Here is a 14,470-nt window from a genome sequence, read left to right as displayed (position 1 = left end):
TTGAGGGCATACCAGGAACCCAACGATGACTTCCTCCAGAAGTTGGTTCGTTGAGAGAAGTTACCAAGCCGGGTTCCTCTTACGCCCCAGCATGCAATGGTGGGAATCAATTCGGGGAGGGCAATTTCCACCGAACTGTTAGAGAAACTGCATACAGTCGTCCCTCGGTATCCGCAGGGGCTTTCTCCCAGGACCCCCCACCCCCACCCCGTGGATACCAAAATCCGCGGATACTTAAATCCCTTATATAAAATGGCATAGTACAGTCGGCCCTCCGTATCCTCGGGTGCGGAGCCCGCCGGTACCGAGGGCTGACTGTTAGATGCGCGATTAGAATAGATGGTGTTTGCACAGAGGTTAGGATTAGCCGACTATTCTGATTGGACTCTACTCGAGGAATTAATTCAAGGACTAAGGAAAGCAAAAAACAAAGAGAACACAGGTGAATAAAAAAATAATGGGGTTGGTCCTAGCAACTAAAGGCTGATCCGGTGTGCACAAACGTAAAAGCATGACTCTGCAACGTCCCAATGTACAGCCTGGGACTAAGGCAGCAACTGTGAGCAGGATAGCTTGACTGAGGAGAGCAGATAAACCGCAGGGTCTCGGAGGGCCTGACGCTGGAGGCTAGTCACTCCTCTGCTCTTCTAATACGGGAGATTTTCACGAAACTCTGTCACTGTCTTCTTGCTGAACCCTAGGTTCCTCATAGTTGTCCCCAAAGTAGCCTCTCCCCCATCCTACCCATTTTTAGATATAACCTCTCTTTCAGAAATCCTTCCTAACTATCCAGCCCTCTTTAAGCTCCTTCTTCTCTTATCTACTAAGGTACTTGCACCTGAACCACATACTTTAGTGTTTTATTAAACTTTGTTCAATACTGTGCCTTGACTGCCTGCCGGAGAAGACAGGGACGCTGTCTTCATCTGGTTTTCCTCATAGCAGGACTGAATATACTAGGTGCTTATGAGTTTCTTGTTTTGATTCATTTCGTTATAAGCTCCATAGGAGAATAAGCAATGACTATCTTACCCTCCACTTTATCTTCAGCAGTTGACCAGGACCTGGCACATAGTAGGTGAGCAATAACTATGTGTTGAATAAAGAATTCATCTACCAAATGTGGCTGTCTTGCTGTAGCTTGTTGCCCCCAGGAAAGGAGGTACGCCTCTCTGAGTTCTGAATTGTACATTGTAATGATAAATTATTAAATGAATAAATGAATGAAGGAATAACCCAGGACCAAACAGGTTCTTTGGGAACCAATTTACCAAATAGGTGCGGTGGTCAGATTCTAGATAAAATTAGAAGTCTGGGCACAAGACAAATGACCAGACATGGTAAAAAAGAAAGTGTCCAGGCCCAGTCCTTCCGTCAATCCATATTTGGAGACATATACCCTCATTAGCTTTCTCTGAGAAAGTGGTGGACAATTTTTCATTAAACCTTCAAGAGACTATTTGCCCAATCATTTGCTATCGGAAAACAAATTATAAGACTGCACATTTGGGCTTCCCTGGTGGCGCAGTGGTTAAGAATCTGCCTGCCAATGCAGGGGACATGGGTTCAAGCCCTGGCCCGGGAAGATCCTGCATGCCGCGGAGCAACTAAGCCCATGTGCCACAACTACTGAGCCTGCGCTCTAGAGCCCGCAAGCCACAACTACTGAGCCCACGCGCCACAGCTACTGAAGCCTGCGTGCCTAGAGCCTGTGCTCCGCAACAAGAGAAACCACGACAATGAGGAGCCCACGCACCGCAGTGAAGAGTAGCCCCCGCTCACAACTAGAGAAAGCCCGCGCACAGCAAGGAAGACCCAACGCAGCCAAAAATAAAAACAAACAAATAAATAAATTTATTTTTAAAAGTGCACATTTGCATTTTTAAAATAACTCTATAAAATTAATAAGGGGATTTCTGGGTCTGGCAAGACAGCAAATGAAAATCATCTGTAAGTACTCCTGCTACAAACAAAAATGTATAAAATAATACATCTATTAAAAATCACGTAACTGTCGTCACAGGAGAAATGGGAAATCCTCAGATGCTAGAAATGAAGGGGTAACTGGAAAAAAGCAGTGAGCTTTGGAAGCTGATGAGCACCTTTCCAGAGAGAATAGTGGTCCTGGAAGCCTTGCTTGGAGATTTTTCTTTTAACACCGAAACACTGGGCTGGGCCCTTGAGCAACTGAAACTGATAACACTACATAAAGTTGAAACCTTTAAAAGATTTGCATGGTGGTCCAGTGGGTAAGACTGCACTCCCAATGCAGGGGGCCCAGGTTCAATCCCTGGTCAGGGAACTAGATCCCACGTGCCGCAACTAAAGATTCCACATGCCGCAACGAAGATCCTGCATGCCACAACTAAGACCCAATGCAGCCAAATAAATAAATAAATAAATATTTTTTAAAAACTAAAATATTTGCCTCCTAAGTAAAAGGGCAGAGTACAAAAAACCAAAAACCGAAACCCATGCATCAGCACTAAGAGAAGATAAGAAAACTTCTCTGCTTGGCTATGAAGGCAGGTCAGTGAAAGGGGAGTTGACGTGTGAAAGAACAGTCTTCCCTGAGAATTTGAAACCCTAGACCTGTATTTTGTGTAAGTTTGTGGCCAAACTTTCCCAGAAACGTCCAAAATTGGTCCCTGGGTCTGCATTTTAACATACAGTTAAACTAGGGCATTCTATTAAGAGATTAAAGATTCAGTGGCAGGAGGAAATGTGTAGTCAGTGACTTTTGGGTGAGTGAAGTTGACTAGCTGGTCTGCTTTTTTATTAAGGGGGAAAAAGGCAAATAACATGTCACTTGAGGTCTACAATTTAAAATTTTTAATCCAGTTCATTGTTTTACAGAAAGCAACAAAAACCAGATCTGTATGAATAAAAAATATAAAAACTAAAGACATGAAAATAAAACAAAATAATTAAGTTAGCATGCTCAAAGTGTTATCTTTGTTTTGTTTTGGCCATGGTGTGTGGCATATAGACTCTTAGTTCCCCAAACAGGGATCAAACCCGTGCCCCCTACAGTGGAAGCGTGAAGTCTTAAGCACTAGACCACCAGGGATGTCCCTCAAAATGTTATCTTAGGTATTTTCTCAAGTTTTGTTAAGTCAACTTTATTTAGAAATAATTTACATACAATAAAATGTATGCTTGGGACTTCCCTGGTGGCGCAGTGGTTAAGAATCCGCCTGCCAAAGCAGGGGACTTAGGTTCAAGCCCTGGTCCGGGAAGATCCCACATGATGTGGAGCAACTAAGCCCATGTGCCACAACTACTGAGCCTGTGCTCTACAGCCTGTGAGCCACAACTACTGAGCCCACGACCACAACTACTGAAGCCCACATGCCTAGAGCCCATGCTCCACAACAAAGAGAAGCCACCGCAGTGAGAAGCCTGCACACCACAACGAAGAGCAGCCCCCGCTCGCTGCAACTACAGAAAGCCTGTGCACAGCAACGAAGACCCAATGCAGCCAAAATAAATAAATAAATAAAATAAATAAATTTATTTTTTTTAAAGAAAGTACGCTTAAAAGAAATTGGTCCTGGGGTTCTTGGTAAAGCAAATATAAATCCTTTTTGGAGCAACACTACCAAAACTCATGCCATCCAACAGGAAAGAAGAAAGCTAAACTGAAGATTTCACAAAAAGAATTAAATATTCATGGAAGAGAAAGCAGAACAAACAAAGAGCAGAACAAACAAGTCACAACACCAAAAATGTTAGATATTAGGAAGTCAATTAAAAAAGAGATGTAAAATAAGCATGAAAAAATTTATTAAAGTCACTGAAGAAGCTATCAGGACTTTAAGAAAGAATAACACATGATAAAAAAAGAACAGGCAGATTTGAGAAAAACCAAAAAGAACTTTTAGAAATAAGAAGTACTGTCACTAAAATTAAGAACTTAACAGATGTAGGTCCTTGTCAAAAATGTATATTGTGAATATCTTCTCTCAGTTCGTGGGTTGTATTTTTATTCTCTTAATGGGATGTTTAAAGAATTTCTTGAAAGTCTAATTTATGAAATTTTATTTTGATGGGTAGAGCTTTTTGTGTCCTATTTAAAAAATCTCTGCCCTAGTTATGAAGATATTTTCCTATGCTTTCTTCTGTAAATTTTATCTTTCACATTTAGGTCTATGATTAATTTCATATTAATTTTTATGTATAAAGTGAGATAGGAATCAAGATTCTTATTTTCCATAGGGTATCAATTGATGAGAACTACTTTTTTTTTTAATCCCATCCCCACTGAATTTTACTGGCAGCTTTGTCATAAATAAGGTGACTGTTATCTATTGGTCCATTTCTGACTCTATTCTGTCCGACTGATGTATTTTCATATCCTTGTGCCACTAACCGTACAACTTGATTTCCGTAGCTTTAGAGTAGGTCTTGGCATCTGGTAGCATAAGTCCTCCAAATTTATTTTGCTTTAACATGGCTCTATCACTAATAGATGACAATTGTTAACTTTTTTAATGTTTCTAAAAATATAATTTTATTGAATTAAATACATTTTGTATTCAACAAAATTTAGATTATACTGCATATGTTAATGCATAATTCACTTAACTTGAATATTTCCCCATGTGCTCAGATTGTCTTTGAGAATGTGATATTTTTATTTTAAAGTAGTTTCAAGTTTACAATAAAGTTGCAAAAATAGTATGAAATAATTCCCTCTTAACCACCCAAAGTCCCCAACTGTTAACATTTTATAACATTTACCTTATCATTTTTTCTCACCCTCTCTATATATTATTCTCCCATCCCCATCCCCAAGCTGTTTGAAAGCAAGTTGTAGATATGATGCCCCATTACCCTTAAATATTTCAGTGGCTACTTCCTGAAAACAAGGACACACTCTCCTACCTACCACAGTACAACCCATTAGAATCAAGAAATTAATACAGTTCTACCATCTAATCCACAGATGTAATTTAAATTTCATCAACTGTCCCAGGTAGGTGGAGACTGATCACCTCACTGCTGTTTTCATAAATTATTTGGGAGATTTTCACAAAGTTTGTCATATCAGTCATTAATCCAAACAGTTTTGGTTCCTTTTAGTGGTGAATAGTATTTAGAATCCAAGTCTGGGTGTGTTTATTGTCACTGAGATGTCATTATTTCCAGTTCCTCTCAGTGGATAGACCTATGAAATACACATTTACACACAAAAACCCATTCATCTATATTTCTGTTTCATATATATGTTACATATATGAAATAATATGTATATGTTCTTTTTTTCATTAATTTTTGTTGGAGTATATTTTATTACATATGTTCTAATACCAATACTTCAAATTCCAATTCAACCCTACATATTCTTTTCTAGTCTTCCCCTCCTCTATAATTTTACCTTTCTTCTCCAAAATGGCTCCCATTTTCCACAATATATTTACCTGCATTTGCTTATATTGAAATCCATGGTAACCATCACAGTGGAGCCTCTTCAACTTGTGGCTGAGTCATTTTAACACTTAACCTAAAATTTTCTGATCATTGCCTTACTATCTGGCATGACAAGAGTTCCAGGCTCATCTTTACATTTCCTGCCCCAAACACAACAATGAGCCATTTCTTCAAAAAGCTCAGATGGGGACTTCCCCAGTGGCGAAATGGATAAGAATCCGCCTGCCAATGCAGGGGACACAGGTTCGATCCCTGGTCTGGGAAGATCCCACATGCCGTGGAGCAACTAAGCCTGCGAACCACAACTACTGAGCCCGCGAGCCACAACTACTGAGCCTGCGTGCCACAACTACTGAAGCCCGCGCAACTAGAGCCCGTCCTCCACAACAAGAGAAGCCACCACAAGGAGAAGCCCGTGCACCGCAAGGAGAAGCCCATGCAACGCAAGGAAGAGTAGCCTCCACTCGCCACAACTAGAGAAAGACTTCACACAGCAACAAAAACCCAACACAGCCAAAAATAAATAAAATTAAATCTTTATTAAAAAAATAAATAAATAAAGCAACTATAGGGCTTCCCTGGTGGCGCGTGGTTAAGAATCCGCCTGCCAACACGGGGGACACAGTTTCGAGCCCCGGTCTGGGAAGATCCCACATGCTGCAGAGCAACTAAGCCCGTGTACCACAACTACTGAGCCCACGTGCCACAACTACTGAAGCCCGCACGCCTAGAGCCCGTGCTCCACAACAAGAGAAGCCACCGCAGTAAGAAGGCCACGCACTGCAAGGAAGAGTAGCGCCTGCTCACTGCAACTAGAGAAAGCCCGCGCAGCAACGAAGACCCAACACAGCCAAAAATAAATAAATAAAATAAATAAATTTATAAAAAATAAATGAAGCAACTATACCCCAATTTAAAAAAAAATTTTTTTTAAAAAGGGTACAGTACACTAAGAGGTCCAAACTGAATTACATTTCCAGGTTCACATGTGAACAAACCTTCACCCCTCAATGAACCAGAGATTCTAGGGATCCAACAGGCTGAGGTTAACCCAGGGCCAAACTGAACATTCAGGGCAGCTCTCAAAGTATTGAGCTTCATAGCCTGAGCATACATCTCTACACTTGGATTAGAGCCTGATAGCTCTAAAGGGGACGGGGGGTGGGGGGGAATAAAAAAAAAGTTAAAAAAAATATAAAGCTCAGATGGGTTTTAGTGGGAAATTTAATTTCAAGACCACAATCTGGGCACTAGGGATGCTTATTTCTACTGTATTGGTCATTATTTCTAAGCTGCTTCAGTGGAGAGAGCTAGGGAGAGACCTAGATCTATATCTATATATAGATCTATGTTTATAAAGATAGAAATAGAAATAATTTATACTGCTACTTTAAATTCAAGACTACAGGGGTTTATGTAACCTTTTGTATATTACATGTTTCTTTCCTTTTCCACACTGAGAATCCTAGTTCTCAAGAAAATAGGGAATTCCCACTAGCTATCTATTTTACACGTGGTAGTGTACTTATGTCAAACCTAATCTCCCAGTTCGTCCCACCCTCCCCTTCCCCCACTGTGTCCACATGTCCATTCTCTACGTCTACGTCTGTATTACTGCCCTACAAAAAGTTTCATCTGTACCATATTTCTAGATTGCACATATATGTGTTAATATACGATATTTGTTTCTCTCTTTCTGGCTTACTTCACTCTGTATGACAGTCTCTAGGTCCATCCATGTCTCTGCAAATTGATATTTTGTATATCAAATTATAAATATATTTTATACTCTGCTATCTGGAAAGGTAGGAAGCGTGGCGCAAGTGGCGGGGCGCAGGATTAGATGCTGCCTGGGTGAGTGAGGAGTGTGCAGCGCCGCAGGAAGTGCGTGCAAATGGCTCTGCGGGTCCCGGGCTGTCCCTACGGGGAGGGGAGCGTGTGGGTCTGGGTGAGTGTGTGAGCGTGCAAGCTGCCACGCCAGAGAGAGCTGTAAGGCTCAAAGTCTGCCAGCAGCCAGTAGCCACAGCACAGGGGCGACTCCTCTTCCGGGGCATGCCCTCCAGCTCGTACCGGGATATGCCAGGTGAGCCCCAGGACAGTGGAACGCAGGCCCCCTCGGGAGCGGGCAGTGGTCCAGGGGTTTGCTTTACTCAGCAGCTATGTATAGTGCTGGTAGAGGGCGTTCCTCGGGAACTCTCAGTTTGAGTCAAGGAGTGCATCTGTCCTGTAATTTTCCAAGGGGAGAGATGAAAATATGAATTTGGAGAGTAACTAGAGCTGAGATTCTGGAGCTGCGCCTGTGCCTTTCTGTTCTTCCTCCTGAAATCTGTTCTCCCTCCTCCAGGTGGCTTCCTGTTTGAAGGGCTCTCTGATGATGAGGATGACTTTCACCCAGTAAGTGGCCTGGCTGCCTGCCATTTGGGGGAGATGGTGCTGGGGATGCACCCCTCCCTGGGACCTGGCACGCCCCAGCTGGGAGGTGATCGGAGGCCCTTTGGTGACCCAGCTATGTCATACTATTGCTGTCTGAACCTGGCAGCTTGGGGAGGTTCCCCAAGAGCTGTTCCTGGAGCGGGGGTGGGGTTCATCTGAGAATGTCACAGGGCTGCTTCCCTGATTCTTGGTGCCTCTCCTGTTCAGAGCGCCAGGTCCACGCCCTCGAGCAGCACACCCAGCTCCCGCCCAGCTTCCCTGGGGTACAGTGGAGCTGCCGGGCCCCGGCCTATCACCCAGAGCGAGCTGGCCACCGCCCTGGCCCTGGCCAGCACTCCGGAGAGCAGCTCTCACACGCCAACTCCTGGCACCCAGGTATGGAGAGAGGGCGGGAAGATCAAGGCCAGGCCCCTAAGGGAGAAGGTCCCGGTGGTAGAATGGATTTACCTGTGCTGATCCTGGTGCTAGATCTGCTTTGAGCCAAACTCTACCTGGAGCCCTGGTGGGTTTCCCGCTGCAGCTCAGGCGACCTCCCCTCACCAGCCTTTAGGGCTTAGAAGTCTGGGGTTCATCACGGGCCTGATTAACTCCTGCCAGCACTTTGGAAGAACCTCCCGTCACATAATATACCCTTCCTTGTCCCTGAAAGTGGCCAAACATCACAGGCTTAAGCCTTCCTGGTGACAGTCACTCCAGCGTCCAAGGCCATCTCTCCCAGTGCTGGGTCCTAGGCTAGGTCGGGGCCTCCATTCCATCTCCCTGGAGCAAAAGAGAACAGAACCTTTCCTGCCCACATTGAGAGCTTTTGGGTACCTCTATGTGGTTGTCTCATGCAGGTCCCTGCTGGGAGGCAGTCGTTGGGCACCCAGGGGCACCCTGGGGTGATGTGATAGCAGTGGATATGTGCTGGGAGACTGAGGTGGCTCTGAGCATGGCACTGACCCTAGTTTTGACCCTGGTTTGTCTCTAGGGCCATTCCTCAGGGACCTCCCCAATGTCGTCCGGCGTCCAGTCAGGGACGCCCATCACCAATGATCTCTTCAGCCAAGCTCTACAGCATGCGCTGCAGGCCTCCGGACAGCCCAGCCTTCAGGTCAGTCTTCCCCACTCCTGATGTTCACATGGCTTCTTAGTTACTTTGGACACTGAGCTTTCTTCTGCTCTCTGGAGGCCCTTCCCACTTGGCCTGCTTTGCTCCAGGAGCAGCTGGCGCGTGGCAGTGTGACAGGAGAGGATGCTCCCAGCACGGGCAGTTGTCCCTGTGGCTTCCACTCCTGCACCCAGTGACCACGGCCTGGCTCCGCTGACCACCTGGCTTGAATACTTGTGGCAGTTTTAATTGAAGAGACACTCATCCATTCTGTGAGCGGTGACTGAGCCTTGAGCATGTGTATACCAGGCCTGGGTCCAGCTCCTGGGGTAGAGATGAGCCAGTGCTCATCCCTGCCATGGAGGGGCGCCGGGCAGTTACTGCAGTGAGGGAGCAACAGGGCGAGAAGCCCATCCCAGGCTTGAGGTGAGGGCCTAGGTCAGGGAAACCTTTTCTGAGGAAGGGGTGTTTGGACTGACTGTCAAAGAATTAGTTAGAGGTTAGCCAGGCAGGGAAGGGGTGTTTGGTTGAGGGGACATGGTGTCCAGGCAGAGGCAGCCAACCCTAGAAATGGCCTATGTCAGTCCACCTATGACATTCCACCCCTGAGACTAGTTTGAAATCATGGTGTCTGCCACACTCTGGATATTGTTGCTGGGGTTAATAATGAAGCTTGGGGCTTGCCTGGTGGCGCAGTGGTTGGGAATCTGCCTGCCAATGCAGGGGACATGGGTTCGAGCCCTGGTCTGGGAAGATCCTACATGCCACGGAGCAACTGGGCCCGTGAGCCACGGCTACTGAGCCTGCGCGTCTGGAGCCCGTGCTCCGCAACAAGAGAGGCCACGGCAGTGAGAGGTCTGCGCACCGCAATGAAGAGTGGCCCCTGCTCGCCACAACTAGAGAAAGCCCTCGCACAGAAACGAAGACCCAACACAGCCAAAAAATATATAAATAAATTAATTAATTAAAATTAAAATAATAATAATAATAATGAAGCTTGGCTTAATGTCTCATCCTATACCTAAATTCTCAGCCAGATTTATCACCCTCAGAAAAGTAATTTTTTTTTTTTTAATTTTGGCTGTGCTGGCACACGAGCTTAGTTACCCACGGCATGTGAGATCTTAGTTCCCCGACCAGGAATGGAACCTGCGTCCCCTGCATTGGAAGGCAGATTCTTAACCACTGGACCAGCAGGGAAGTCCCCTCAGAAAAGTAATACTTATTTTCTTCCTGGTATCATTATCAGAAACCTCTGGTGAAAGTTAATCAGGCCATGAGTCTTAGCTATATGGTCCTAATGTAGCTATGATTCATCTCACTTTCTTTTTTTTCTTTTTTTTTTTTTTTGGCTGCATTGGGTCTTTGTTGCTGCGCCCGGGTGGGGACTACTCTGTGTTGCAGTGCGTGGGCTTCTCATTGCAGTGGCTTCTCTTGTTGCGGAGCACAGGCTCAAGGCACGTGGGCTTCAGTAGTTGCAGCTCTCGGTCTCGGTAGTTGCAGCGCAGGCTCTAGGGCGCAAGGGCTTCAGTAGTTGCGGTGCATGGGCTCAGTAGTTGTGGCTTGCGGGCTCTAGAGCGCAGGCTTAGTAGTTGTGGCACACGGGCTTAGTTGCTCTGCAGCATGTGGGATCTTCCTGGACCAGGGATTGAACCTGAGTCCCCTGCATTGGCAGGCGGATTCTTAACCACTGCGCCACCAGGGAAGTCCCTCATCTCACTTTCAAATTTAGTGTTGAGGCACTTTCCACCCCAGAATTCCATACTTCGGTGGGATTTGCTTTGCACATTACTTCACAATAGCCAAAAGGTAGAAGCAGCCCTAGTGTCCATCAATAGATGAATGGATAAACAAAATGTGGTATATACATACAATGGAGTATCATTCAACCTTAAAAGGAAGGAAATTCTGCCACATGCTACAACATGGATGAACATTGAGGACATTATGCTAAGTGAAATTAGCCAGTCACAAAAAAACTGTATGATTCCACTTCTATGAGGCACCTAGAGTAGTCCAATTCATAGAGACAGAAAATAAAATGGTGGTTGCCAGGGGCTGGGGAGCAGGGAGAATGGGGAGTTGTTGTTTAATGGGTACAGAATTTCAGTTTGGGAAGATAAAAAAGTTCTTGAGATGGATGGCGGTGATGGTTGCACAATAATGTGAGTGCACTTAATGCCACTGAACTGTACACTTAAATGGTTAAAATGGTAAATTTCATGTTATGTATATTTAACTGCAATATTAAAAAATACATAGAAGACACCCAACCACCACCAGAAAAAGGGAACACATCAAAATTTGAATGATTCCACCCATCCTCTCTGTTGGAACTCCTCCAACCCTTCGCTTGACTGGAGCCTATTCTGTAATGGAGATTATGAGTTCACTAAAATGGTTGTAAAATATAAAAATATGTCTTGCTGCATATGTGGGTCTCTTTCTTCTGCTAGAGCCTGAAATAAAAATGGGCGAAGAAGAAATTACTACCTTTATGGCTGAACATTTATTTCACAAATGTTCAAGTGCCTACTTTATGCCAGGAGCTGTGGAAGATGTGAAAATGAAGCATATACGAGAAGTTCATAGTCTAGAAGGGGAAATGTCCATGCATAAATTTTTCCGTGAATAATTTTAATATCAGATAACATATAAAATGTGCCCTTTTCTGCGCCCTTAAAGCACCCTGTACTTCTCTCAATTATCGTATATGTTTCACTATATTGTCATTAACTTCATTTTTCTTTCTCCCACAAGTTGTAGATTGTGTTGATGGCCCAATTCATCATCCTCCCTAGATCCATGCCCTTTACCACATAACTTTGCAGTGCCCGTGAGTGGAGTAACCTGCCTTCCCCTTGATTCTAGCTTTCACCACATGACTTGCTTTGGCCAATGGAATGTTAGCAGGTATGATGAAAGCAGAGGCTTGAAATGGACTTGAACATTGGGAGCTGCCCTTTTGCACCACTGCCATCACCAGGAGAACAGGCCTGGGCTAGCCTGCTGGAGGACATGTTGCAGAGCTGAGTCTCCTAAACTGCTCTAGAAGAGGCCAGCCTAGGTTAGCTGTCTATCGGACGACCTATAGACATGTCACTCAGCCCAGCCAAGAAAAGTGTACAAATTATCATTCGTATAACCAGATGAATTTTTTACAGAGTGTACACATCTATATAATCACTACCCAAAACAAAAATGAGAATTTAGCAGCACTCAGAAGCAGCTCGCAGGCTCCTTCCCAGTCATTACCCACCTCCTCCTCCAGAGGTAACCATTACCTTGACATCTAACCATAGATTAGCTTTTGCCTGCTCTTGAACTTCTTCTAAATGGAATTATACCATAGGGCTTCCCTGGTGGCGCAGTGGTTGAGAATCTGCCTGCCAATGCAGGGGACACGGGTTCGAGCCCTGGTCTGGGAAGATCCCACATGCTGCAGAGCAACTAGGCCCGTAAGCCACAACTACTGAGCCTGCGCGTCTGGAGCCTGTGCTTCGCAACAAGAGAGGCCGCGACAGTGAAAGGCCCGCGCACTGCGATGAAGAGTGACCCCCACTCGCCGCAACTAGAGAAAGCCCTCGCACAGAAACGAAGACCCAACACAAGCAAAACTAAATAAATAAATTAATTAATTTTTAAAAAAACAACAAACAAACAAAAAAAAACATTAAATGGAATTATACCATATATAGTCTTTTGTGTCTGGCTTCTTCCATTTAACATCATATTAATGAGATTCTTCCAGTTTGCTGTGAATAACAGTAGTAGTTCCTTCATTTTCAATGCTTTATAGTATAACATGGTTTGGATATAACACAATGTATTTATTAATTCTACTGTTGATGTACTTTTGGATTATTTTCCAGTTAGAACTATTAGGAATAATGCTGCAATGACTATTCTTACATATGTCTTTTGGTGAGCATATGTATGCATTTCTGTTCCATACATAGTTAAGAGTAGAATTGCCAGGATATAGGATAATTGTATGTTCAGCTTAATACATATTGCCAAACAGACTTCCCAGGTAGCTGTACCACTTTACACTCCCAGGAGAAATGTTGAGTCCCACTTTCTCCACATCCTTGCCAACACTGGGTATTGTCAAGTCTTTAAATACATTTTTTGGGACTTCCCTGGTGGCGCAGTGGTTAAGAATCCACCTGCCAATGCAGGGGACACGGGTTCGAGCCCTGGTCCGGGAAGATCCCACATGCCGCGGAGCAACTAAGCCCGTGCGCCACAACTACTGAGCCTGCGCTCTAGAGGCCACGAACCACAACTACTGAAGTCCGCATGCCTATAGCCTGTGCTGTGCAACAAGAGAAGACACTGCAATGAGAAGCCCACGCACCACAACGAATAGTAGCCCCCGCTTGCTGCAACTAGAGAAAGCCCACACGCAGCAACAAAGACCCAACACAGCCAAAAATAAATAAATACATAAATAAATAAATAATTTAACTTAATTAAAATTTTTTTTTATTTTTGGCCACACCGTGTGGCTCGTGGGATCTTAGTTCCCCGACCAGGGATTGAACCCAGACCCTCAGCAGTGAGAGTGCAGAGTCCTAACCACTGGACTGCCAGGGAATTCCCAAGTCTTTTTTTTTTTTTTAATTTTACTTATTTATTTATGGCTGTGTTGGGTCTTCGTTTCTGTGCGAGGGCTTTCTCTAGTTGCGGCGAGTGGGGGCCACTCTTCATCGCGGTGCGTGGGCCTCTCACTATCGCGGCCTCTCTTGTTGCGGAGCACAGGCTCCGGACGCGCAGGCTCAGCAATTGTGGCTCACGGGCCCAGTCGCTCCGCGGCATGTGGGATCTTCCCAGACCAGGGCTCGAACCCGTGTGCCCTGCATTGGCAGGCAAATTCTCAACCACTGTGCCACCAGGGAAGCCCTTCCCAAGTCTTTTTAATCTTAGCCATTCTGATGGGTATGTAGTAATATCTCATTTTGATTTTAATTTACATATCCCTTATGACTAATGAGCATGAGTATATTTTCATATGAACATTTGAATATCCTCTTGTGTGAAGTGTCTGTTCATGTAAGATTCAAGTTTGTACTGCATAGACTCTTCTACTGTAGGATCAAAAGGGCAGCTAGGCAGGTCATGAGGCTCACAGTAAGAGATCCTGAAGATGAAAAAGAACTTTGCATCAGCTCTAACCCAGCCTTTGCATCATTCCAGCAACAGGAATGATACAGTGGGATTCCAGCATAAGACCCTGAACTCTAGGAAACCTCAAATCAGTACGCAAGAAGCAGACAATGGGTTGGATACATGCAATGTGGGGATCTTCAAGGAAAACCTATTGGCTTGTTGCTAATAGACTCACAAGTTGTCAGATGTTCTGGAAACACCAGGACTTCGGGGTCTGGTCCTCAGCCACACAGGCTCAGAAAAGAGCTTTTGCTGACACAGTAAGTCAGCAATTAATGTAAAAATCAGAATGCTGAGGAATTCCCTGGCGGTCCAGTGGTTAGGACTCCATGCTTACACTGC

General features: G+C 44.8%; 1 protein-coding gene across 1 annotated transcript; it reads left to right on the top strand.

Moving 5' to 3' along the window:
* Positions 1-7,483: 7,483 nt before the first annotated feature.
* On the top strand, positions 7,484-9,153 carry LOC133084608 (ubiquitin-like protein 7). The gene is made up of 5 exons (XM_061181428.1): positions 7,484-7,516; positions 7,778-7,827; positions 8,074-8,241; positions 8,837-8,959; positions 9,067-9,153. Exons 1-5 carry the CDS (start codon positions 7,486-7,488, stop codon positions 9,151-9,153), a joined length of 459 nt encoding a protein of 152 aa, XP_061037411.1. The 5' UTR covers positions 7,484-7,485.
* The last annotated feature ends 5,317 nt before the right edge of the window (positions 9,154-14,470 follow it).

The sequence above is a fragment of the Eubalaena glacialis genome, chromosome 2, assembly GCF_028564815.1.
Source record: "Eubalaena glacialis isolate mEubGla1 chromosome 2, mEubGla1.1.hap2.+ XY, whole genome shotgun sequence".
Classification (NCBI taxonomy): Eukaryota; Metazoa; Chordata; class Mammalia; order Artiodactyla; family Balaenidae; genus Eubalaena; species Eubalaena glacialis.
Note: the sequence above shows the minus strand (reverse complement) of the source record. Positions and strands in the feature narration are given on the sequence as shown.

What these genes read in the sequence shown, in the direction of transcription:
- LOC133084608 (XM_061181428.1), top strand. Translation starts at nt 7,486, where the DNA reads ATGCCCTCCAGCTCGTACCGGGATATGCCAG. An exon ending in ATGAGGATGACTTTCACCCA is followed by an intron (nt 7,828 to 8,073) that starts GTAAGTGGCCTG and finishes TCTCCTGTTCAG; the next exon opens with AGCGCCAGGTCCACGCCCTC. An exon ending in CCGGACAGCCCAGCCTTCAG is followed by an intron (nt 8,960 to 9,066) that starts GTCAGTCTTCCC and finishes GCTTTGCTCCAG; the next exon opens with GAGCAGCTGGCGCGTGGCAG.